The 24,026-nt window shown below is 36.1% G+C and overlaps 2 protein-coding genes across 3 annotated transcripts in view; both read left to right on the top strand.

Moving 5' to 3' along the window:
- Window positions 1-5,881, top strand: part of LOC113232966 (ras-related GTP-binding protein A) — a 6,756-nt gene extending 875 nt beyond the window's left edge. The window contains exons 3-7 of the mRNA XM_026467888.1: window positions 44-261; window positions 1,407-1,573; window positions 2,313-2,406; window positions 2,656-2,808; window positions 3,992-5,881. Of these exons, the coding sequence (XP_026323673.1) occupies window positions 44-261; window positions 1,407-1,573; window positions 2,313-2,406; window positions 2,656-2,808; window positions 3,992-4,171 (812 nt within the window). The 3' untranslated portion in view covers window positions 4,172-5,881. The remainder of the gene's footprint in view (window positions 1-43; window positions 262-1,406; window positions 1,574-2,312; window positions 2,407-2,655; window positions 2,809-3,991) is intronic.
- Window positions 5,882-8,958: 3,077 nt separating this feature from the next.
- On the top strand, window positions 8,959-23,813 carry LOC113233033 (HIG1 domain family member 1A, mitochondrial-like). Of its 2 annotated transcripts, none has more exons than XM_026467979.1 (3): window positions 8,959-9,129; window positions 9,712-9,813; window positions 23,310-23,813. In XM_026467979.1, the coding sequence occupies exons 2-3, from the start codon at window positions 9,720-9,722 to the stop codon at window positions 23,525-23,527; spliced, it is 312 nt and encodes a 103-aa protein (XP_026323764.1). In that variant the 5' UTR covers window positions 8,959-9,129; window positions 9,712-9,719; the 3' UTR covers window positions 23,528-23,813. The 2 variants fall into 2 exon arrangements, with proteins under 2 accessions (XP_026323764.1, XP_026323765.1); XM_026467980.1 differs by lacking the exon at window positions 8,959-9,129 and adding an exon at window positions 9,229-9,407.
- Window positions 23,814-24,026: the final 213 nt, after the last annotated feature.

The raw sequence follows: 24,026 nt of genomic DNA on the forward strand, positions 1-24,026 counted from the left end.
ACAATTTAGTATTTTTCTAGATGCCGGTTGTTTACTCTTTCAGTTGATGTTGAACACTCGCATGTAAGGTTCCTAGGAAACCTGGTTTTAAACCTGTGGGACTGTGGAGGCCAGGAGGCCTTCATGGAGAACTACTTTGCATCTCAAAGAGACAACATTTTTAGAAATGTTGAAGTACTCATCTATGTATTTGATGTGGAAAGTAGGGAAATGGAAAAAGATATGCACTACTATCAATCTTGCTTAGAAGCTATTTTGCAGGTTTGTACTTAATTTATTTGGACTTGTAGATTTCAGTATTTGAAAGACATTTATAAATTAAGTTTGGATTACAATTTGACAACTTGCTTGCGGTCTCTGACAATATGGAGATCACCAATATGATACAAGTTAGGGGTTAAAATATAGCATATTAGAAGGTGAACAAAAGAAAATATTTTATATATATATATATATATATATATACAACTACAAGTTCTTACTCACTGATAGAAATAGAACGCATACTTCCCGATATGGTGGAAAAAAATATTTATACCGTTATACGCAGATAGGCTCCAAAGCAAAGAATCACATATGAGAGGACCTGAATATGGAAAATATGAAAGAGTGATCAACAGCCTTCAAAAACTATAGTATATGGAGGGATATTTGTGCAATTTTATGAGGTTAGACCTAAATTAGAAATGTTTGTTTCTTAAATTGGCCCAAATCGGAAATCGACCTCCTCATCAAGCGCTCATAGTATTAACTGCTGTGCCACCAAAGAACATGAGCACACTCCGTAAACTGAACCATGCGCCGCAGGCTGAGCCCGATCCCACCGTGTGTGGGGCACAGGACTCGTTTAGAATATACACGCATCAAAAACGTCTAGGGGTGCATACAGATTTCTCGACTGTGCCGCAAATGTGCCTGTTTGCAATAGTCTCGCGAGCTATACACGATCTGTTCGCGCGCCGTTCTCGCGCCACACATATCACGCATTCGCCAGACTGTACGCACCCATAGGATCAAGGTTTTTTTTTTAACTATTTGATTACCCTATTTAAATTAAATAAAAATACATATATAAATTTAGTATATTATGAAATTGACCAATAAAACCAGTAGCGTTAAAAAAATTAGTTATAAAACCTTATTTTCACTTATAAAACTTTTTATAAAACCTTGTTGGGTGTATCATTTATTTAGTCAAAACTTGTTTAAAAAGAAATACTTTTGTAAATGTAGACAAAAAGTTTTAACTTACATTGTTATAATTAATTAGTTTTTCAATGAAGATCAAGTAGATGATGATATTTACTTATTAATGTGTTGAGATAAATAAATGATTTATTATTCTTATTAAATAAGATATATTTAGTTGTTTTTCTCAGTTGGTCTCTTTCTATTTATTTATTTAGAATTCACCAGAAGCAAGAATATTCTGCTTAGTGCATAAGATGGATTTAGTACCTGAGGAACAGAGGGAAGAAATATTCAAAGAGAGAGTTGAGGACCTGAAGAGGCTTTCAAAGCCTTTGGAGTGCACATGCTTCCGAACTAGCATATGGGACGAAACACTTTACAAGTAAGTTTACAAGTGGAATTCCAGGTGGAATGCCTGCATTAAAATTTGTTTGCCACCATCAAGTTATGAATAATGACTTTGATAGAATTCTACACAACTCATGTAAAACCTAAATTCATAAACAAGAGGTTGATGGATTTAAAAAATTTGCAATTTATTTTTTGTTTCAAGTATAAAATTACTTGTCTATTTGTTTCCATAACAAGCTTCTATTATAATATTGTGTTAGCATCTATTTTGTCTATAACTTAAACAATATAGAACTTGGTACTTGGTACTTGGTGTAACGGGCTAGTGTCCGCAACTCGACGTCAAGGCGCCTATTTTGCGTGTGGAACAATATAGAAATAAGGGATTGAATATGATACATAAAATATAATTACTCCTCAATCAATTAAAAAAATTATGACAATGTCAGATTAAATTATTTTGCAATATCACATGTTTAAATTCATATGTAGTGCCTTCATCTATCTACATTCATATCAAATACCTCTATCATCAATATCCTCAACATGATAAAATTTATCAATGACTGGCCTATACCATAGACCATGAAAGATTAACAAAGTATGATTGAGAGAGATTAATAAGTAAGGTAACAAATATAATTACTGGTCCTCCTGCATTATAGAGTCTAAATATTGTAATATACTAGTCTGAATATTCGTTGTAAGAACATAAAATGAGATTTAATATTACTTATTGTCACAATAATTTAATTAACATTTGTTTGCAGGGCATGGTCAAGCATAGTCTACAAGTTAATTCCTAACGTTAAGGCTTTAGAATCGTCACTCAAACAGTTCGCTCAGATAGTAGACGCTGATGAGGTTAGTAGGCACAAAAGAAAATTAAAAATTTTATTAATCACTATTGTTCAATATTTATAAAAAATAACCATACATTATTTTGTTCACTATAATCTTCGTTGTCCAATTTTAATTATTAGCAGGCAGTATTTAGCCATGGTTCAATTCGCAAAATGTGATGGAAGTAAGAGTTAAAAACCAGCTGAGTTCTCATACATCTTGACATGCCTACCAAAACAATATTCTCTATTAACTAGTCATATGAATCAGGTATTGCTGTTCGAGCGAGCTACGTTCCTGGTAGTGTCGCACTGCCAGCGGCGGCCTCACCGCGACGCGCACCGCTTCGAAAAGGTTTCCAACATCGTCAAACAGTTCAAGTTGTCGTGCTCCAAACTCGCCGCTCAATTTCAGAGCATGGAGGTTTGTTTGTTGCTTTGTTCCATATTTATTTCCTTCTTTGTCGATTACAACAGAGAACAGTATTGTTTTGAATTATTGCTACTCCTGCGATTAATTTCGACTTGGAACTACAGATAAGAATATTACACCGTTTTTTAGTTTAGAAATAAGTAAATCCGGAAAAATAGTTTCATTTCCTATGTGTAACAATCGCGAAAACCTAAGAACTCGATAGAAATAAGTTTTAACATATTAATATGCATTCGTGCATTAGCACTAAACGTTCCTGGACACAAACAAATACGAAAACTTTGAATTAATATTAAATGATGCTGTTTAATAATAAGCGATAAATTTTAAAACTCGATGCGTAATCAAATAATAATCGATAATGTGCTCTCAAGTCATATTTCTTGATAAAGACCGTAAGGTCTTGCATTGATCCTGACTTGAAATAAATTTATAAATATGGAACCTAGGTAGCCTTGCTACAGTCTGTGTATAATTTAAACTAAAAGCACTAAGGAATACATTTGTTTTTAATTAAGAGATATATTGCAATTTTTTTTATTAACTGTAACAGTACTTCAGAAGTTAAGTGGAGAAACTCTGAAAATGGCTGTGAATATGTATCTTTGTACTAGAGCTCTTAAATTACATGCGTCCAACATGTCATTATTAAATCCGTTCAATGGGGCGAAATTTGTTTTGTTCCCTTTCCTTTGCGATATTTAAAAAAAGGCAAAACATAATTTTTATTATTGGGTCATATATTTTCTGTTTAAAGGTAAAACCACATAAGTGACATTTTCCACACAAGTATTTAATTTGTATAGCTATAGTAAGAAAATCACTATCTTTCTGCACGTGAATCTCAATAACAAAAAAGCTTAACATATTAAGAATTTTATCTGCAAAAAGATGGCGAATTTCTTACAATTAGTACATCATTTGGAGATTTTTTGTGAAAAATGTCACTTATGTGGTTTTACCTTTAAGCAGACGATATCTTCAAATCAAGTTACATAACAATGGGTATATAAACAAACTAATAATATAGGTACATAAATAAAGATCTGCGACAATCAGGCAGACAAAGGCGATATCAAAAATGTAAGGATACCGCGTTTTAATACGAAACCCTATAAAAATGGTTGGTTATGAAAAAAACTTTAATACATGAAATAATTTTTTCGCACACTAGGTCCGCAATAGCGTGTTCGCAGCATTCATCGATGGGTTCACGAGCAACACATACGTCATGGTCGAGATGTCCGACCCCAAGATCCCCTCCGAAGCGACCCTGATTAATATCCGCAACGCGCGCAAACATTTTGAGAAACTCGAAAAGGTTTCTTCCAGTGCACCAAGCCAGTACCAATGAAAACGGAGGACGATCTAGTAGTGAAATAGCAAATTTTAATATTGTTGAGCTGTGCCAAGCGCAGATATATTCTTTGTAGCGACGAGATCCATATGACTAGTTTGTATACATTGTCCATCATGATTTCTTACCCAAAAGCATAAATGCCGGGAATCTCGACATCTTTCATTTAAAAAATTAGTTCCACAATTTCAGTTTGTATTACTTTAATTTTTTTTTTGTAGTTCCTCCTCCATACTGTAAACTCCCGGCAAACTTGCTACAATTTTTGGGTCATTATATTAGCTACGGCATGCAAACAAATGACAAGTTATTTATTTGAGAAGGCTAGGGAAATATTTTATGCCACCGATTTGTTGATTTCGCACTTGTATCACGTTTACGACTTTTGTTTGCTTCCAAATTAATTTACCGATAAGTTAATTATTTTAAAGCTAAGAATCTAAAAATAATTTAATTCACGTACATTTCATGGATTGCGTCTTCTTTTTACATCTACACTCACAGTGGCAGATTAACCGCGTGATTTTGACGATGTATTCTTGAACCGCGAAGTCTTTTAGTATGTATATTGAACACGTACCTTTGTAAAATTTAAGCATAAGATTACTTACTGTTATATCCAATATGATTGTAGCTTAGAAAGAAAATTCGAAAACGCGTTAGGTTTTTTTTTCGCATAATACCAAACATTTCTCTATGATTTATTTTGAACGCGTATTAGAGTTGTCTATTTTATATGTTAACCGAGCTATATTTTGTATCTGCTAATGCAAACAAACTAAAGCAATTTAATTATGTAATCTCTTACAAAATGACGCAAATTAATATGTCACAATTGAAATACCAAGTGTACCAAATAATAAAAAGATGCAGTCAGAGGTGTCAATTGCTAATCCCCTGAACCATGTAAAGGTTGAAAATGAACTAGATGATGAGACAACGGTACATCAGACTACACATTTTTGTTCGAAAATCGCCTCCAGTGCAACGGAACAAGATACGTCCATGTGTAGCTTGATGTGCTGGCGTGTGTACATTAATAGCCTTCGAAAAATAAACCTTGCGAAAGGGTTTTTTAAACGTCAGAACGACTTTCGACCCTTTTATTACGAACTTGCAGTGACGTCGTCGCTAGTGATAACGTAAAATATTTTCCCTTGTTACGCGTTCATAATCAAATTTTTGTATGGTACTTGTAAACGGCACTAGAGCTCACAAAAGGCAACCTTTTTTACACAAACATTTTACCCGATTGCTAACGACAACTGTCATTGTAAACTTATGGTATAGAGGCACAGGTGAACATATATGATCTAAATAAATATGTCAGATTTAGTTATGAAAATGTGAGCAAATAGTTAACCAATCAAATGTATTATTATTTATATGTAACACTGAACCTACAAATTCATGAAACAACCTAATATCATTACCAATTATCCATGTATGAGTACGACACAACATATCACACATAAAATGAAAAAAACGAACTATAAGTGACTTAGCCTAAAGAGTATATTATATAGCTAACCGAGCCATCTTGTAGGCCAGTCGTTAGATGTTTTTACTCGCAAAGGAGTAGGTGTGTGTGGTTTTTTGAAGACATCACTAAAGAAGGAGTCTCTATGGATCTCCCAACCAATCCGTGACTTCCAAAAGAAAAATTATATAAAATCGAAAAATCTAAGGAGATTTTTAATTTTTATATTTTGATTTGATCAACATATTGAACGGCCATTCTCACGTTCGTAATTACCGTAGCCATTTCCGTGTCCTCAGCCTAATTACCGTACCATTGTTTTTGTCACTTAATATATTCAACAACCTCGAAATATAAACAACTTTAAGCTTAACTATCAATATGTTTAAATGGCATTAGAATAAACTAAGTAGTTTTCGAGTTATTAAGAAACAAATGTTTTATGGAAACTAATTGGATCTAATGACCGTATCCAACTTTCTAAAGTTCAAACATTTTTAAGAAAACATAAAATAAATTTTTATAAAGAACAACTAATAACATGTAAATAACTTGGATTTTAATTTTCTTCACTTTTTGTAATGAATTACACCGATATATATTTTTTTTAACTTTTGAGGTTTTTTATCGGCAGAAATAATTTATTATAATTAAAATTTAAATTATTACACTGGTCTTCTGACAGCTGTGATTAATCATAAAAAAAGAATTGGAGTAATTTTTAATCATTACCACTTACCAAATATTAAAAAACCTACTTTAAATTTATTTCAAATAATCTTGATTGGCACTTGTATCAGTAGAATTAAAGCAAATGTAGCAAAATATACAAATAATAATTCAGTTATGTCAGAAATAGTCGGTTTTTATTAAAAATGTTTGAACTTGCTACGGTAATTAGTTCTAATTACTGTTTCCATATAATATTCGTGTCTTGATAACTCGAAAACTACTTTGTCTATTCTAATGCCATTTAGACATATTGATAATGAGCTTAAAGTTGTTCATATTTGAATGTTATTAAGCGAGAAAAGTCATTGGCTACGGTAATTAAGCTGAGGACACCAAATGTGAGAATGGCCGCAAAAACCCAGAGCACAGCAACCTTTTGCGAGTTGTAGGCCTTTTTTATGCTCTGCTCTATAAAAGATTACTGCACTATTTGGAACAATAGTACCTTTACGATGAGCTTACAGTAGATTGTCGTTAGCGACAGCACTAAACATTTGTAAAGAAAATTGTTACTTAGAGTCTGCTAGGAAAGCCCTACAATATGCCATAGAAAAATGTCAAATGACGCGGGTGACTGTCGCTTAGAGGATGGAAGGACTGTCGACACTGTAAAGAATTGTGTGGCTATTGTACTTGTAACTTGTGATAAAGTATGTGTCACGATATTATGTAAAAAAGTAAGTACGGGCGTCTTCTATACGAACAATTAATGTTCCACATTTAAACATGTCACATCTTAGTTTAAAATGTTTAATAATCAAAAATACATTACAATTTGCATAGGTACTTTAGCTGGACCACACTGAGTATATTATAATATAATCTGTCAAAATTCTTTGCGGAATGAGTACTTTCCGTTATTTACACAGCATTTCAAATTTGCGGTTTAAAGAGGTAACAGTTTGCATACTTGTAGGCGAGTGAACAAAATTTAATAACATTCGTGCTCTATGATACGAAAGGAGGAGCGTCGGACCAAAAGCCGATAAGTCACATTTTGACTTGTTCTCCTTTTTTTGCCAAACGGTAGTTTTTGTACGTTTCTATGAATAATTTATCCAACCTGAACAGCAACCCCTAAATCCTTCAAAATACGTTTCAAATACACTGATCTGAACACGATACGACAAATCCATTCAATGAGACTTGACAAAATTGGAATCGAAATTTATCAGAGTTGTCAGTTTTCGTTTCGAAACTCAATTATTAATATGGGAGTCACCACACTTATAACAAAAAAAAATCAAGTAACGTGCATTAAGAGCGAAAAAGACGTTGCGCGCTTCGCTTCTGCTTGAACCGCCAACGCGAAACGCACTTCTTTTTCGCTCTTATTACGTAAACATAAAGCTTCTCACCGACTTAATGTGATTCCCTTTGTGACAAGCGTAGTGACTCCCTAAACACCGTAACAAATTGACTGTTACAGTCGGTTAAGTAGGTTTGTCTTCCATTTATCAAACATTTTAGCGTACAATGCGTCAATAAGTAAAAGCTTATGCACATGGTGTTCAAAATAATTAAATAAAAAATAGTTTCAGGGGTTCATTTCACTTATATATAAATTAGGTTTGGTACTAGCTATTCAAATAATGAAACAATTGATGTAAAAGTGTGCATTGTGTTCAGAAATAGAGGGGCCTCAAAGATATAGATTTACTTCAAAATGTTTAAAATCTTGTATAGTCAATTGTCTTGTTTGTATACAAACATATGTTGTGCAAATAATGCCCATTATGTTGCGTATGTTTCGAAAGCAAATTTAAAAAGTATACTGACACCTTTTTCATTCTCTATTTCTTTGAAACATATCTTCGTAAGTTTTAGAAAATGTACGTAATAATAATTAAAAGTTTGCAATAGTATCATTATCAGTGTACTACTACCAACGTTTAATTTGGTATAATGCTAGTTCTACTTATTAAAATTATGGACAGAGTACCAGGAGATAACTCTATGATTTATTTAATAATTATGTAAAAACTTAAGTCGTTGATTTTATAAATATGTTATGTATTGTAAACATGCCAATTTACTAAATGGACACGTAGTTACAATTTCGTTCAAATATACTCCGCTAAGTCGTTATCACAAACAAAGGCCGTATCATATATTTATTATATACTTGAAATTATATAACTAATGTTTCCTGATTGTTGCTTGTCTTATTTCTTACAAAATCCATTGCGTTTAGTTTTCATTTTACGATAACGAACCTCGTAAATTAAACCAATCGGTTCAATTTACCAGGTTTGTTATCGCACTAGTCGGAGGATATAAATAGATATCCCAAAAGATAAGGACGCTCCATATGATACAAAACGTTATAAATCGAATTGATATCTACAGTGCTTATCTACTCGTGCATTGATTATTTATATGGGACGAAAAATGCGTAACATAGCTTCTTTTTAAGCATTTGTTCACACGAGATAATAAAATCTATTAACACTTGACGTCGAATTGTGAGTTGTCATGCCTTATACACTTTACGTTAATGGAAGATTTATTTTAACCATAATGAATTTAAAAATCGCTGCCCAATAAAAAGTCAAGAACAAGATCAATAACGCGAGCCATGGACTGTGTACGGGCGGTATAGAATTTACTTATGACGTCGAGATATCTTTAAATTTTCCCGCTTACACCATTGCATAGCTACAGTCTACAGTGCTGTTTTGTACTGCGTCTAGACAGGTCTACCACGCACTCACGCATCTTTAGACATCAAAAATATCTTGAGGTATGTATATATTCGTATTACGTCAACGTTTTCATTTAATTGCTCCATGTTTCTGTTTATATTCACGCACGTGACCGTAGAGTGATGATAGCTCCCACTACTGATTCAGTGGTATGTTTCGTGGATTGTGTGTTGTGAAATTGTGACATCATTCGTCGTACAAAACTGATTATTAAAATTGGTTGTGTCTATGACGAAATTAAATTTTTTCGTATTTCCTATGGAGTGTTAGTATTGCTTTTGGAGTCTAACGAAGTACTTGTTTCTAGTCTATCCAGGTACAGTAAACAACGCGTCAAACAATAACGAAAACTTATAATAATAGATTCAATTTTTGTAGAGAATATTCTCCATTTGCTATGGCGTTATGTTGTGGTTCTTAAACTTTCGTACTGAAATAGTTACTTATGAAACCTAGAACTGCAGCCGTATGTGTATTTTTCCCCTTTTCCATCAACAAATTTCTGAGAATACTTCGTGACGTCATCTTTAATACTCAATGATATACTACTTAAATTGAAGTTAAATGTTATTAGGATATAAATACTATTGTCTAAACATTCGCTGTTTCATTTATTGTAGTTAACAAAATGGCACAAGAGCCACCAATATTCGACTACCACGAGGAAACTCAAAGCGAAAAATTGGCGCGTAAATCCAAGGAATCTCCATTCATGGTTATTGGTAAAGTTTTATTTTAATTCTATATACTTACTTCTTTTAATATTGTTGGTATAGGCAAAAGCATTTAACTACTAACTTATACCACAGATAATACAATACTATACTAACACCCGATCTCTCTTTTAATTATCTATAATCGAATTAGAGAAACAATAGGTGATTGTGACTAAGTATTGTTCGGTTAAAAGGATATACTTTGGTACCTATACCTAAGTACATCTATCTATCACAATTCACAACCTTTGTTGCGTCCGTCTTCGCACACGACACGATCTCCTCCGTTCTTCCACGCATGTCGATCTTTTGTCACTTGCATTCGACGTCGTTCGTCGTTATTCTCTGCTATAAGTGTTGGTTTCTGCAAACTGTGGCAATTGATCCTGACATACTGCTTTTACTTAATATGCGTTGTCCCAGTCTCTATTGATGTATTGCGTATCAACCCACTCAGGGCCATCAGAGTCATGTCTTTCAAATGTAGAGACTATTAGAATAATGTCATAGTTTAGGTATTGGCACATAAACTATGAAGTTCATTCTTGTAAGGACTGTTCTTGTGTATACAAAAGCACCGATATCTGTGTCTTACGTGCTATCCTTCGCCGTCACTCCATCCATCCATCCATCCATAGAACAAAAATACCAGCCAGCGTAAATTTAGCGCTCTTGTTCTAGTACAGGTGTACTAAGGGACAAACAAGAGCGCTAAACTTACGCTGGCTTTAAACCTTTAAGAGCACGTCAGGAATAACAAGATTTAAATTCAACTCTGTGCCCCTTGTCATAAGAACTGTCTCTTTATAAAATCGCAACGCTTTTTAGACCAACAAAGTTTTTCGTCAAAAAAGTTTTGTTTAAATTTTGTTACTAATGCTCTGGCCACACAAGAGGTGGTCGCGGAAGCGTTCCGGAAATTTATAATCTAAGATTTTATAAGAACCCTGCCACACTGAAATTACTACAAAAAATATACGAATACCTCCGCGGCCGCCTCTGTGTAGCCTGAGCATAAGGGTGCATTCCCACTACCCGTGATGTCAAATGCGCCGATTTGTACGAGCGAGCTCGCGAAACGCGCGAGTCTGGGCCGCCTCGGGTCGACGCATGTGGCGGCGCGTATTCAGGTTTGTATCGAGATGATAGACCGGACGCGCTTCTGTTTTTTAAATAAATTTACATTTTAGGTCCTAATGTCGAACATAAAGTTCCCTCGTGCATGGTTGTTAATTTTTATTCGGTTTTAAGAATTAATGCAGCAGTACATCTTCTTGTCAAGGAGTTTGTCCTGGGAACCTACTGCCACCATACCCACTATTAATGCCCCTAAGCAATAAGGTGAGCATTATCGCATTCCGATATATCGCATTGTAAGGGTGCTTTTGTGAAACTACAGGCACATGAGACTTAATGACTCAGAGTGACGAACGGCCGCAGTGATAGTGCACTTGAGATCTTTGGTATTCTGCAACTCTTATGGGTTGACGTGTTGTACACCATCAGGCGCAAGACTTGTTGGTTCCGTCACTTGATAGTCATAAAGGACAGCTTTTGACAGGTCTTTTAACTACTTTAGAGAATAAAAAATCTTTTTTTTTTACTATAAATGAGTAAAAAATTTCTTCGATCTGACTAGATAGATAGATAGATAAAACGTTTATTTGTTACTACATTCACACGTACATAATAGCAAAAAAAATAATAAAAAAAACACAAACAAAACAAAAAATAAACAAAAACAGCAGAGTCGCAGCACTGCTAGACACCCAGTTATGTGCGTGTGCTGCAGCAGTGCAAAAAGGTCATAGCTCAGCGTCGGTGTTTACTCAAGAGCAAACCGCTGATTTTCAGCTATAACCTAGAGGTAATCGCGGATACGATAATCAGCTCGCTGACGTCATTTTTCCATTTAGTTATATTTAAACATATAATAATAATTAGAATAGAAACCAAATAAATAGGAAGATAATATAAATATAATGTTTAAAAAATAAATTAAAAATATTAGTGATTTAATTCAAATTATATATTGTAATTGTACAATATATAAAAGAAAAATTAAGAAAAACTAGTGTAATACAGATATAAAAGAAAATTAAATTGTTAGTGGGTTAATCATGGTTTTAATACATAATATATGCAATAGGACTGGACTGGATTGCAATAGGCTGATGATGATGATATGCAGCAAATTTTCGCCACCTAAGCAAAGCTCTGTGAAATACCCTTTTTTTTACTGTCAAGAAGAAGTTCCTTTACCTTCCTTGAAGGTGCGTTTAGATTTTAAAAGTCTTAAAGGTGGTGGAATATTATTCCAACACTTTGTTGAGTGGTAGCGAAAACTGCCGGTGAACGCTGCTGTACGATGTCGCTACTTACACGCTTAGCGGGGGACGTAACGAGCTAGGAATATGGTCGTACCGTTTATAAAAGTAGGGAAATTGTAATTTTGAAAAAAGATAATCTGGATTTTTGAATTTTGCAATATCAAACATTAAAGAGACAAGATGTAACCGTCTGCGAGATTCCATGTTGAGTATACATGCATTATTATGAAACGGCGTTATATGACTCCTAGGCGAAACATCAAAAATAAATCTACAACATGCATTCTGTATGCGTTGTATTAAGCGACTTGTTTTATATAACAGTCGAGGGCCATAAACAAGGCCTGCATAGTTGAGACGAGACAGCACCAGGGATTCGCACAAAGTGATCCTAACTCCCTCGGACAATAAATTCCTAATTTTATACAAGACTCAGTCTATAAAAGCAACTTCTTACAACATTTTCTAAATGTTTAACGGAGTTCGCTGTCCAACAGAACACCAAGATTTCTAGCTTCATGAACCCGGGAAATACTGGGTGGCGCAAAAGTAAAGACCCTATTTGGTTCAGCTATAACATTTTTTCTAAATTAGAAAACTAGATTTAGGTTTTTTTAAATGTATATTTGTGCCATTAAATATCGTACCATTAGGATTTAAAGATGATGTCTTTTAAATGGTGACCTCCAGAGTTGATACACATTTGAGCCCTATTTATGACATTTTGCATAACTTGCCGTAACACTTCCTGCGATATGTTCGTTATTTCTTGACGAATGTTTTCTTTTAGAGCTGCGAGAGTCTGTGGCTTGTTCACATACACCCGAGATTTCAAAAAACCCCAAAGAAAGAAGTCTGGACTGGTCAGATCGGGTGATCTTGCAGGCCAAGGCAAATCGCCAAAACGAGAGATAATTCGGCCTGGAAAAGCGTCCCTCACTAAGTCCATAGTGTCGCGCGCTGTGTGTGCCGTAGCTCCGTCTTGTTGAAACCAGATGTGCTCCAGCCCCAATCCGTCCAAACTGGGTATCAAAAACTCACGTAACATGGTTCTGTAGCGTTCTCCAGTGACAGTTATCGCATTGCCTCCAGCGTCTTCGAAAAAATAGGGTCCGATCACTCTGTCAACACAGATGCCACACCATACAGTAACTTTTAGTGGGTGTAGAGGTGTTTCTTGAATAATGCGCGGATTATCAGTACCCCAGAACCGAGTATTCTGCTTATTGACATGCCCTGAGAGATGGAAATGCGCTTCGTCACTCATAACCAATTTTGAAGGAAAATCATCCTCTTCAAGGTTGAGGTTTATGACGCGCTGGCAGTAATCTAGACGAGCTCGGTGGTCAGCAGGCAGCAGCTGATGAGTCATTTGAGTTTTATACGGGAACATCTTTAAGTCTTTCACCAAAATACGCTGCAGGGTCCGTCTGGAAATGCCCAATTGCGTGGCACGTCGCCTCGTTGATGTTTCTGGACACTCTTCCACATCTTCGCGCACAGCATCGATATTTTCAGCTGAACGGCCTGTTCTTGGTCTCCCAGACTTAGGTCTATCCAATGTTGAGCCAGTTGCTTCAAGGCGTGTGGCAAAGCGTCGAATTGTGCGACCAATCGGTGCCGGACGGTGGGGAAATCGTCGACGAAATTCACGTTGTGTTCTTATCACTGATGAATTATTCCGTAAGAACATTGACACAATTATTCCACGTTCTTGGGGAGTAAAACGGTCCATGTTTATTTTCAGTGTATTTTACATTTGTTCACTACACAATTTTCAACAACAGAATGACAGAAAATGTCATATAAAAAAAATAAAAGTATTTTCTTTAGTGCCAGTACTTTTGCGCCACCCGTTACTTTGACCTAAAAGACTAACTACTGGTGACTTGTTTAAAATTTTCCTAATCTGAACTTTTGATCCAAGCACCATAAACTTTGATTTATTAGGGTTTAGTACTAGCGCATTTCGGACCGACCATTCAGCTATCGCATTTAGGTCTTCATTGAGCAGCCGTAATGAATCCGATATTCTCTCAGGCACTTCAGAAATATACAGCTGAACATCATCGGCGTACAAATGGAATTTACTATGTTTTATTACTTGGACCAAATCAGCACTGTATATTATAAATAGTAGAGGACCTAGTATCGAACCCTGTGGAACACCACGATGAACCGGCTGCAAATTGGAAACCATATCAATGCAGTTGCGTTTCTTGAGTCTTACAGACTCGCATCGGTCACTAAGGTAATTACTAAACCAGTGAATCGCCCGTGGGTCTAGTCCGTAGTAGACTAATTTTGATAGCAGAAGAGAAACGTCAATGCTATCAAAAGCTCGAGAAAAGTGCAAGAGTGAGAGAATTGTACCACGGCCAGCGTCCTGTGCCGCTAGTATATTATCAGTTACGTGAAGCAAAGCAGTAACCGTGACACGACCCCTTCGGAGACCCGACTGAAGAGAAGGGAGTATATTATTCTTGACTGCATGACACAGAAGCTGATGATATACTGCCTTTTCTAGAATTTTGGAAAGAAAAGGCAGTACACTAATAGGCCTAAGATCTTTTAGTTCACTGGGATTGTCAACCTTAGGCAGTGGAGTGACCAATGCTTCCTTCACAGTCTAGGAACCCTACCTGTCAAAATGGACCTATTCACAATCGCAGTGATTATCGACAAGGTCTTTCAACGTCAACATAATCATGTCACGGCTAATATTGTCACACCCCATTGCATTTGACTTGACGGACAAGATATATTTCCATTTCCGTAACAGGTTGAAGAAAGAAGGAATCAGCCCCGAAACTAGAAGTCTCAAATTTATCTCTCTCTAAACTTACAGCCATATCAACATGCCTAGGGACATTCAAAAAGTGATCATTTATCAAATCAGGGTCACCAAAACAGTCGGGAAGGTATTCACTTTTACTCGGGTCTATTAAAATTTTGGTTTTTAAGTTTTTCCAAAACTTAACACTATCTTTTACATTAGAATTAATAAAATGGTTAAAATAAGCACGTTTTTCATAATAAATACTAGTTTCTACTAAACTTTTAAGGCCCTTGTAGTACCGCATATTTGAGTTTGAATGTTTTTTCTTCGCCCTAGCTTCGTTGCGCAAATCCATCATAAATTTAAGCGTGTCAGTTATCCACGGCAGGGACTTAGGTTCTTTTATATGCAAAGTTCTATAGTGAGCATGCCTGTGAAAGAGTTTCGTGAGCAGTGTATTAAATTTGGCAACCATTGCATCAACAGTTGCTTCAGCGCCCACAGATTCCTACCCTGACTACCCTAACTCGTATCTGTTGCCATGCCGGAGCCACAGCTCTTAACCAAGTGAGCTACAGAAGATCGAGTCTTAATTCCTTTGATTTGACTGGACTTTTCCAACTACTTAATGGAGTAACCGGTTTTCGTAAATGTACAAAATAATACCGTAACCGTAATGTCGTCGACCAACCCCTGTCTAAGTTAAAGAAAAAGATCTGGCACGGAAAATATAGGCAAACAATAGTAGTTATAAATACCTAGGTAGGCAACAACAACGCCATACAGTAGCGATACAGTCGCTATTCGTTTACCTTTACACACGCGCGAGTTAAGGAAAGTGATTGTGACTCTTTCCGTTTTGTCAGCACGCCCAACCGTGCCAGTTGCGCACATGCTGACAAATGAATAAATTAGTATATAAGACTATGTAAATTAGAATTAGATTGATTGTTGTTTTTGATTAGAACCTAGTAGTTACTCTGTTCATTTAAATAAAGCTTTTTTTTAACTAAACCTCTGGCCAGTTACTTATTTGGCGCAGCCGGTAGGATTCCTGTAGATCCTTCTGTGCCTTGGTCCAGAACAAATTCAGACCCAAACACGGCGGGCATCGTGCGTCTCAACGCTTAGACGGGAATCACCGATCAAACAAATTTAATAAGTACGAGGATCGAGCCACTACAGAGTAATCCAGACGAGTAATCCAGACAAGCAATCCAGACAGGAGCCAATGGGAGTAGCAGCGGACTTGTGAGTAAATCTTTTCACCATCCTTTGAAGCTTTCCTTTATTTTTCACTCTTGTAATATATTTACGTGTTTATACAATCACATTTTATATAAACACTGCGGTGCTAAGCGATCGAATTTCATTAGCACGATTCTAGATTAGGCAGTTTCGTTATATTCAATTGTTTTACGTGAAGTTAATTATTTTTCTTTAGTATCCTAATTTTTATTAATCGCTCGAAATGGATACTATTACCCGAGTACCCATGGAGATGGTAAAAATTATTCCGTTATTCGAAGGGCATGCTAGGCAACTACCCTTATTTATTAAAAAATGTGAGAACATTTTGTCCACCTTCAATAACGGAAATGAAGCCCAGATGGCCTATCTGTTTCACATAATAACCAGTAGATTAGCCGGGGAAGCCGCGAACTTAGTTGGGGAGCGGGAGCAGATAGAATCGTGGAGTGAGCTAAAGCAGTTGCTGTCGCAACACTTTGGACACCCCAGAACAGAGCACTGTCTGGCGATGGAATTAGAATCCATTAAAATAAATAAGGGAGAAAGTTACCAAGATTTCTGCCATAGAATACAGCACGTTAGAAGCCTTTTATTTGCAAAGTTGTCGGAAACTATAAACGATCCCAATTTTAGAATAGCCAAACAGCATATTTATAATAATACCTCTTTTAAGGTTTTCATTTATAAATATACCAGCTTACTTGGTTAGGATGGTGCGATTGCGGAATGTTACAACCCTGGAGGGCGCTTTAAAGATAGTCCTGGAGGAACAGAATTTCCAAACGGTATATGATTCCCGAAATAGCCAGCGAGGTAACAGATACCCACGGCAGAACACTTCTAATAATCATAGTAATGATTTTAATACGCCCAGGGCAAACTTTCTGCAAAGGCAACCAAACTCACCAGTGGCAGGTACCTCATCCAACCATCAATCGTTTAGTTCTCCTCATAATTCGTCCCAATTTAGAAACTATAGACACATAATTATAGTAATAACTCAACTAACTATCGTAATACAAATGTAGGCCAGTTCAATAACCCGGTAATGCCTCGCAAGCATGTCGCGGACAGTGCCCCGCGTATGTGGCAAAACAATGCAGCGCCAAGGGTTCCAATACCGACGTTACCATGCGTACGGCTAGCTCGCGACGTATTAATTATACTAATGCCGATACATCTAACTATGTTTATGAACAAGAAGATAGACCGGAACAATATTCACATAGCCCAGTAGAGGAATCTGTCGAAAATTTTTATATCAGGGCCTCCATACCCGAGAACAGGTAAAGTTGAATTATAGTAAACACCTAACTTTACCACATATATATATACCTGAGTTAAAATCAGTGTTTATGATAGACACGGGTAGTACCAGATCCTTTATAAGCCCCAAAATTGCTAACACATATTTTAAAGATTTTAAACAACAAGAGCGATGCGAGGTGGTAAGCACCCACGCTTCCAGCAAACATAACGAAATAGTTTATATAATAAAAGTTTTTCGGACCCAGGAAAGGCATAAGTTTTACGTGTATAGTGTAGATGAGAGATATGACGGGTTAATAGGGAGTGACCTTTTAAAGCAGTTGCAGGCTAAGATTGACATGGAGTCACAGACGCTATTTACAAAGGATACGCACATCCCAATCATCTATACTCCTCCAATGAGGGAAACATATATCCTGCCTCCTCGTTGCGAACTACGCGTCAAACTTCCTGTCAATCTTTTGAAGGGCATTGCTATCTTACATTATAAAGAATTCGCTGAAGGGATTCGAATGTCCTCTTCTCTAGTGCAATGTGACAACGGATATGCACACACAGTGATACAGAATTGTACGGACAAAGAACAAACTCTGGTAGTGACAGCCCCATTTAAGGTAGAAAGTTATGAGGAAGAGAACGGGGAAACCAATCTCAACTACTATGACAACAGCAAAAGTGATGTAGATAAAATACTGACGGAGAACTTAAATAAGCTGAGATTCGATCACATGAATAGTGAGGAAAGAAGTCATAGAGAACATCTGTAAAGAATATAAAGATATATTCTATTGTGAAAATATTCCCTTGTCTTTCACTAACCACGTTAAACATAGGATACGAACCAGAAACGAGGACCCAATACACATGAGAGCGTACAGACTACCCCCATGCCAGACAATGGAAATAAAAAACAAGTGGATAAAATGCTGAAAGATAATGTCATTCAGGAGTCCCACTCCCCGTGGAGCGCATCAGTACACCTTGTACCCAAAAAAATGGATGCATCTGGTGAAAAGAAATGGAGAATGGTGGTGGATTATCGACGCCTAAATGACATTACAGTAGATGATAAATATCGTCTACCAAACATAAACGATTTATTCGATATGTTAGGTAAAAGTATGTATTTTACCACACTAGATTTGGCAAGTGGGTACCACCAAATTGAGGTCCAGGAGGAAGATAGGGAAAAAACAGCATTTAGTGCACCTTTTGGACATTTTGAGTTCAATAGGAAGCCGTTCGGCCTTAAAACAGCACCAGCAACCTTCCAGAGGGCAATGAATAACGTGTTAAAAGGCCTACAGGGCTTGCATTGCCTAGTATACCTTGACGACGTTATCATATTCTCGAGAAGCTTGCAGGAACACGCCCAAAAACTACGGGCAGTGTTTGAAAGGTTTCGAGAAACAAACCTTAAAGTACAACTTGACAAGTCACACTTCCTTAGAAAAGAAGTACTTTATCTAGGTCACACTATCACTAGAGAGGGGCTAAGACCGAATACCGATAAAATCGATACTGTCTTAAAGTACCCTATCCCTAGAACAACAACTCAAATTAAAAGTTTTTTGGGATTACTGGGTTACTACAGGAAATTTATTAAGGATTTTTCTAAAATAACAAAGCCTATGATCTCGTGTTTAAAAAAGAAAAGCAAGATAGAAATTAATGACGATTATATACAATGTTTCGAAACTTGTAAAAAACTTCTTACTAACTCACCATTACTACAATATCCGGACTTCAGTAAGGAATTTATTTTAACTACGGATGCTTCCAATTGTGCTATAGGTGCAGCGCTATCACAGGGACCCGTCGGTTCGGATAAAAAAGTCGCATATGCGAGCCGAACGTTGTCTGATACTGAAAGTAGATATAGTACAATAGAAAGGGAACTTTTAGCCGTGGTATGGGCCGTTAAATATTTTAGACCATACCTCTACGGTAACAAGTTCACTATCTACACAGACCACAGACCCCTAGCTTGGTTATACTCTCTTAAAGAACCCAACAGTAAACTCACTAACTGGCGGTTACGTTTAGAGGAATACAACTTTGAAATTAAATATAAAAAGGGACCGCAAAACACAAATGCAGATGCCTTATCCCGAATACAGATTCACACGCTGGATGATGATGATATCTCCATGCAAGTAAATATAGACAAAAACGACGACGAATTCGACATAGACGAATTTGTAAAAAACACAGCAACAAAAATGTTAAAAGGAGAAAAAAGCGAAGAGAATTCAGATATCTCCCATATATCAATATCCGACTCAGACACTAGCAATCATACAGTGATGTTAGAGCAAGATATAGAATTAGAAACTTTAGAATCAGACGATGGAGCTACTGCACATTCAATTTCAAACAGGGAACATGAAGGAATCCCTATTTTAAACGAAAGTATTGACACCAAACCAAAACAAATTATGGTGTTTACTTGGTCAAGAAATAAATTTGATGTCAAAGATATTTCAAATGGGAAACAGCGTATTTTAGAAGTACATATGCCCACGAATAATAAAGAACTTATAAAGGAATTTTTGAAAGAATATGTGGACCTAAAACACAAATATTTCATTTATTTTGAAACATCCTTATTTAGGAAAGATTTTTCAGAAGTAGTAACGCAACTTTATAATAAGGGGACATTAAATTTAATAGAATGCACAGAAAGGGTTGTTAATTTAACAGACTCAGAAATAGATCAGAAGGACGTAATTTTGAAATACCACGAGGGCAAAACATGTCACAGAGGAATCAGGGAAACTTTAACTAAATTAAAAAGACACTACTGGTGGACAAACATGAAAGATACCGTGACAGCCATCATTAACAGTTGCGAACAATGCAAACAAATGAAATATGAGAGAAAACCCCTTAAGCCTCATATTCAATTAACTAATACGCAAAATGCTCCTTTTCAAGAAGTATATTTGGACCTCCTGTATATTGAGGGCAAATATTATCTAACAGTCGTAGATGCGTTTAGTAAACTTGCCCAAACCATGAACATCCCCAACAGAAGTACCCACGAAGTTGTCCGTGTATTGATAAAATACTTTAGTATGTACGGAATACCTCAAAAAATAAATTCAGACTCAGGGACAGAATTCAACAACGATTTCATTAAAGAACTCATGGCAATCCACAAAATAGACCTTCACATAGGTACGCAGACAATCCGAATTCGATGGGGGTAGTCGAGAGATTCCATAGTACGATTATCGAAATGTACAGATTGGCCAGATATCCCAAAAGCGATCAGGACGCAGTGTCGGTGATGACCTATGTAATAATGGGATATAATAACACCATACATTCAGCCACTGAATTAACCCCTTTCGAAATAGCCTTTGGTCAAACAGATTTAGGCAATATATTCGATGTCGATAGAGAACGTACTGTTATGCAAAAATTATTACAAGAACATAGAAAGCGTCTAAAAGTTTTATACGAACATATCTCAGAAAAATTGAAGGAAGATAAGGTCACAGTAAGAGAAAAAAGGGGAGGGGAAGAACCACCTACTATCAAAAAAGGTGACCAAATATTTATGAAAAACACCCGGACTAGAAAAGCAAAATAATTACCCAGGTACGATAGAGCTGAAGTCATAGGAAACCCCGAAAGGAACACCGTACCAGTACAAATAAGAAAAAGAAAAACTAGAGTCGCGTTGAAAAACATAAAACGAACTCCACAGGTGGTGCTTGACGATTCTACTGGCCCTAGCCGACCAAGGATTCAGCCTGGAGATCCAGAATCTCGAACGGAATCCAGGAATAACTCCGATGAGGATTGGAACAGCAGCGATCAAGAATAATAAGTGGACAATTTTTAAATTAATAGACCTAGAGACTATTAGAATACAAATAGAAAATAATTTACATGAATATATTAAATTAAAGGAGATCATAAATAAGCAATCGGAACTAAGACGAGATTTTCTAGGTACCAAAATACATATCGAAACCTTAATAGAATTAACCAAGGATAGACTCAGCCAAATTTTACCGTCATCATCAGGTAGAGTAAAAAGGGGCTTGGTCAATCCATTAGGCTCAGTAATTAAGTTTATTTGAGGTAACCTAGACAAGGACGACGCGTTAAGATATAATAAGGAAATTAGTAGGCTAAACCATAGGGAACATTTAATAGAAAGAAAAACATCGTTAATGCAAAAAGCGTTTAATAAGTTAATTAATATTACAGATACAATAAACTTTAACGTCAATCATATACACCATACAACTTCGCAAATAGAAACTTTAATACAGAGTGAAAACAAACTAGGCAATTCTATCCGTATATTAAACAGCATGTACCAAATTCTTAATAACTTCCGAACCATTTATAGTATCATTCAGGATATTGAGTCAGCAATAGCTTTTAGCAAACTCCACACATTGCATCAGTCAATAATAAATTCAACCGAGTTATATGATATACTCACAATAGTAAACAAACACGCTCAGCTGTTGTATCCAGTTACTATGGATAATTTAGTTAAGTTAGAACGTAATATTGTACTTAAATCTTTCAGTAATAATTCTAAGTTAATATTCATTCTAGAATTACCATTAATAAATCGCGACACGTATATATATTACAAGGTAATCCCAATCCCAATATTTAACCCTACCAAACAAATAACATTTATTATCACCCCCCAATACCCTTACCTACTGGTGAATAGATTGAAATACAGGCCCTTTAGAAGCCCCTGCGAACACATAGAAGATCAGAGATTCCTATGTACGGAGGAATCTATGGAGCAGTACCCTGAGGAGACTTGCATAGACCAGCTTATGCAGCTGAGGAAAAATTACACATCATGCCAACAAAAAACAGTCCAAATAGAAGAAACTAGAATCCTTAAACTTCACGAAGGAAGGTGGTTAGTCTACTCACGTAGGTAACGACACTAGAGCAACAGAAAGCTGCAATAATGAAGTCCAAAAACAAGTACTACGAGACACATACATCATAACGCCGAATCCAAACTGCGAAACACAGTTATTAGCCTCCCAGCAAATACAACTCGCTTCAGGATACCCACATCAACAGTACAGCTGCCAGAAATTAAGCAAACTAACCAACGAGAAGAGCAATTAGATCTTCGAGGAGTTGACTTTAGTGAAGTGACCAGCATCCTCCATAAAATAAGTTTCAGTGATGATGAGTCGATAAACAGTGATTATATAGTGAGCGACCAAATAAGTTTAGGCACTTTAGTACTATATGTGCTATTAATAATGGTAGTAGTAAGTTTTTCCTGTTATAAACTACGTACTAAGTTTCTATTACTACGGAATTCTCTGAAGGCTTCATCGTCACCCTCAGATAATTCCTCACTTGGGGAGGGAGGAGTTAAGGAAAGAGATTGTGACTCTTTCCGTTTTGTCAGCACACCCAACCGTGCCAGTTGCGCACATGCTGACAAATGAATAAATTAGTATATAAGCCTATGTAAATTAGAATTAGATTGATTGTTGTTTTTGATTAGAACCTAGTGGTTACTCTGTTCATTTAAATAAAGCTTTTTTTTAACTAAACCTCTGGCCAGTTACTTATTTCGCGCGCGATTTTAAGCAGCGATTCAAGCGCGCGACTGCATCGAAACAAACGCGCGATTGCATCGCTACACTTGGGAGGCGATTGCACCGATGCTATCGATGCAGTTGCGCGTTTGCATCGATGCGATCGCCTATAAATCGCAAGCTAAAAGTTGCCGTGTGTAAGCACTCAGACACACATTAAGTTAGCGCGATGCGAGCCTAGCGGTCGAACACGGCATGTTACCGTGCTGAACACGATTTGCTAAATATTTAAGTTCTAACCATGTATTCTGTTAATACCAGGCATCGCTGGACTTACGTCAGCAGTGGGCTATGGCGTTTACAAATACAAAAACCGCGGCGCAATGAGCACCAGCGTCTTCCTCATGCAGTTCCGTGTCATCTCACAAGGCATCGCCGTGGGAGCCCTCACAGCTGGCATGGCTTACACCCTATATAAGACACACTTCAATTCCACGAAAGATCCAGTCAACGCCTTACCGAAGCCTAACCAACATTAAATTTTAAAACTTGTGATGTAAGGACTCGCAATTAACATCAAAGCTTAGTCATTAGTTTGTATCATCCATGTTACCTTAATAATAACAAAAATTTGTAATTCAAAATTTTACAAATTTTTGTAAACATAAATAATAAATGATTGTAAGTTGTTAAATGTAATCTTAAGTAATATTCATTCAATGTTACGATGTTTAAATGTGTACATATTATATAATTTTATTTGTGAATTAACTTGTGTTCTAAGTCATATTCATACCTGATTCTTGAGAAAATAAATTAAAAATATCCAAAAAAAAAATATTCAACATGAGACTTTATTCTCAGTATCAAACACAATTAGTGACATCAACACTATAAGATACCACAACTTGTTATACACCAAAACAAAAACATATTACAGTAAGAAGGTTATGCACAGATGCAAATTACTCTTGTGATTATGAAAATTAAAAGCAAGAATGCATTTATGCAATACATTTCTGAATCAATCACATTTAA

This window comes from Hyposmocoma kahamanoa, unplaced genomic scaffold (assembly GCF_003589595.1).
Source record: "Hyposmocoma kahamanoa isolate Upper Pololo Valley unplaced genomic scaffold, ASM358959v1 78, whole genome shotgun sequence".
In the NCBI taxonomy this organism is placed as follows: domain Eukaryota; kingdom Metazoa; phylum Arthropoda; class Insecta; order Lepidoptera; family Cosmopterigidae; genus Hyposmocoma; species Hyposmocoma kahamanoa.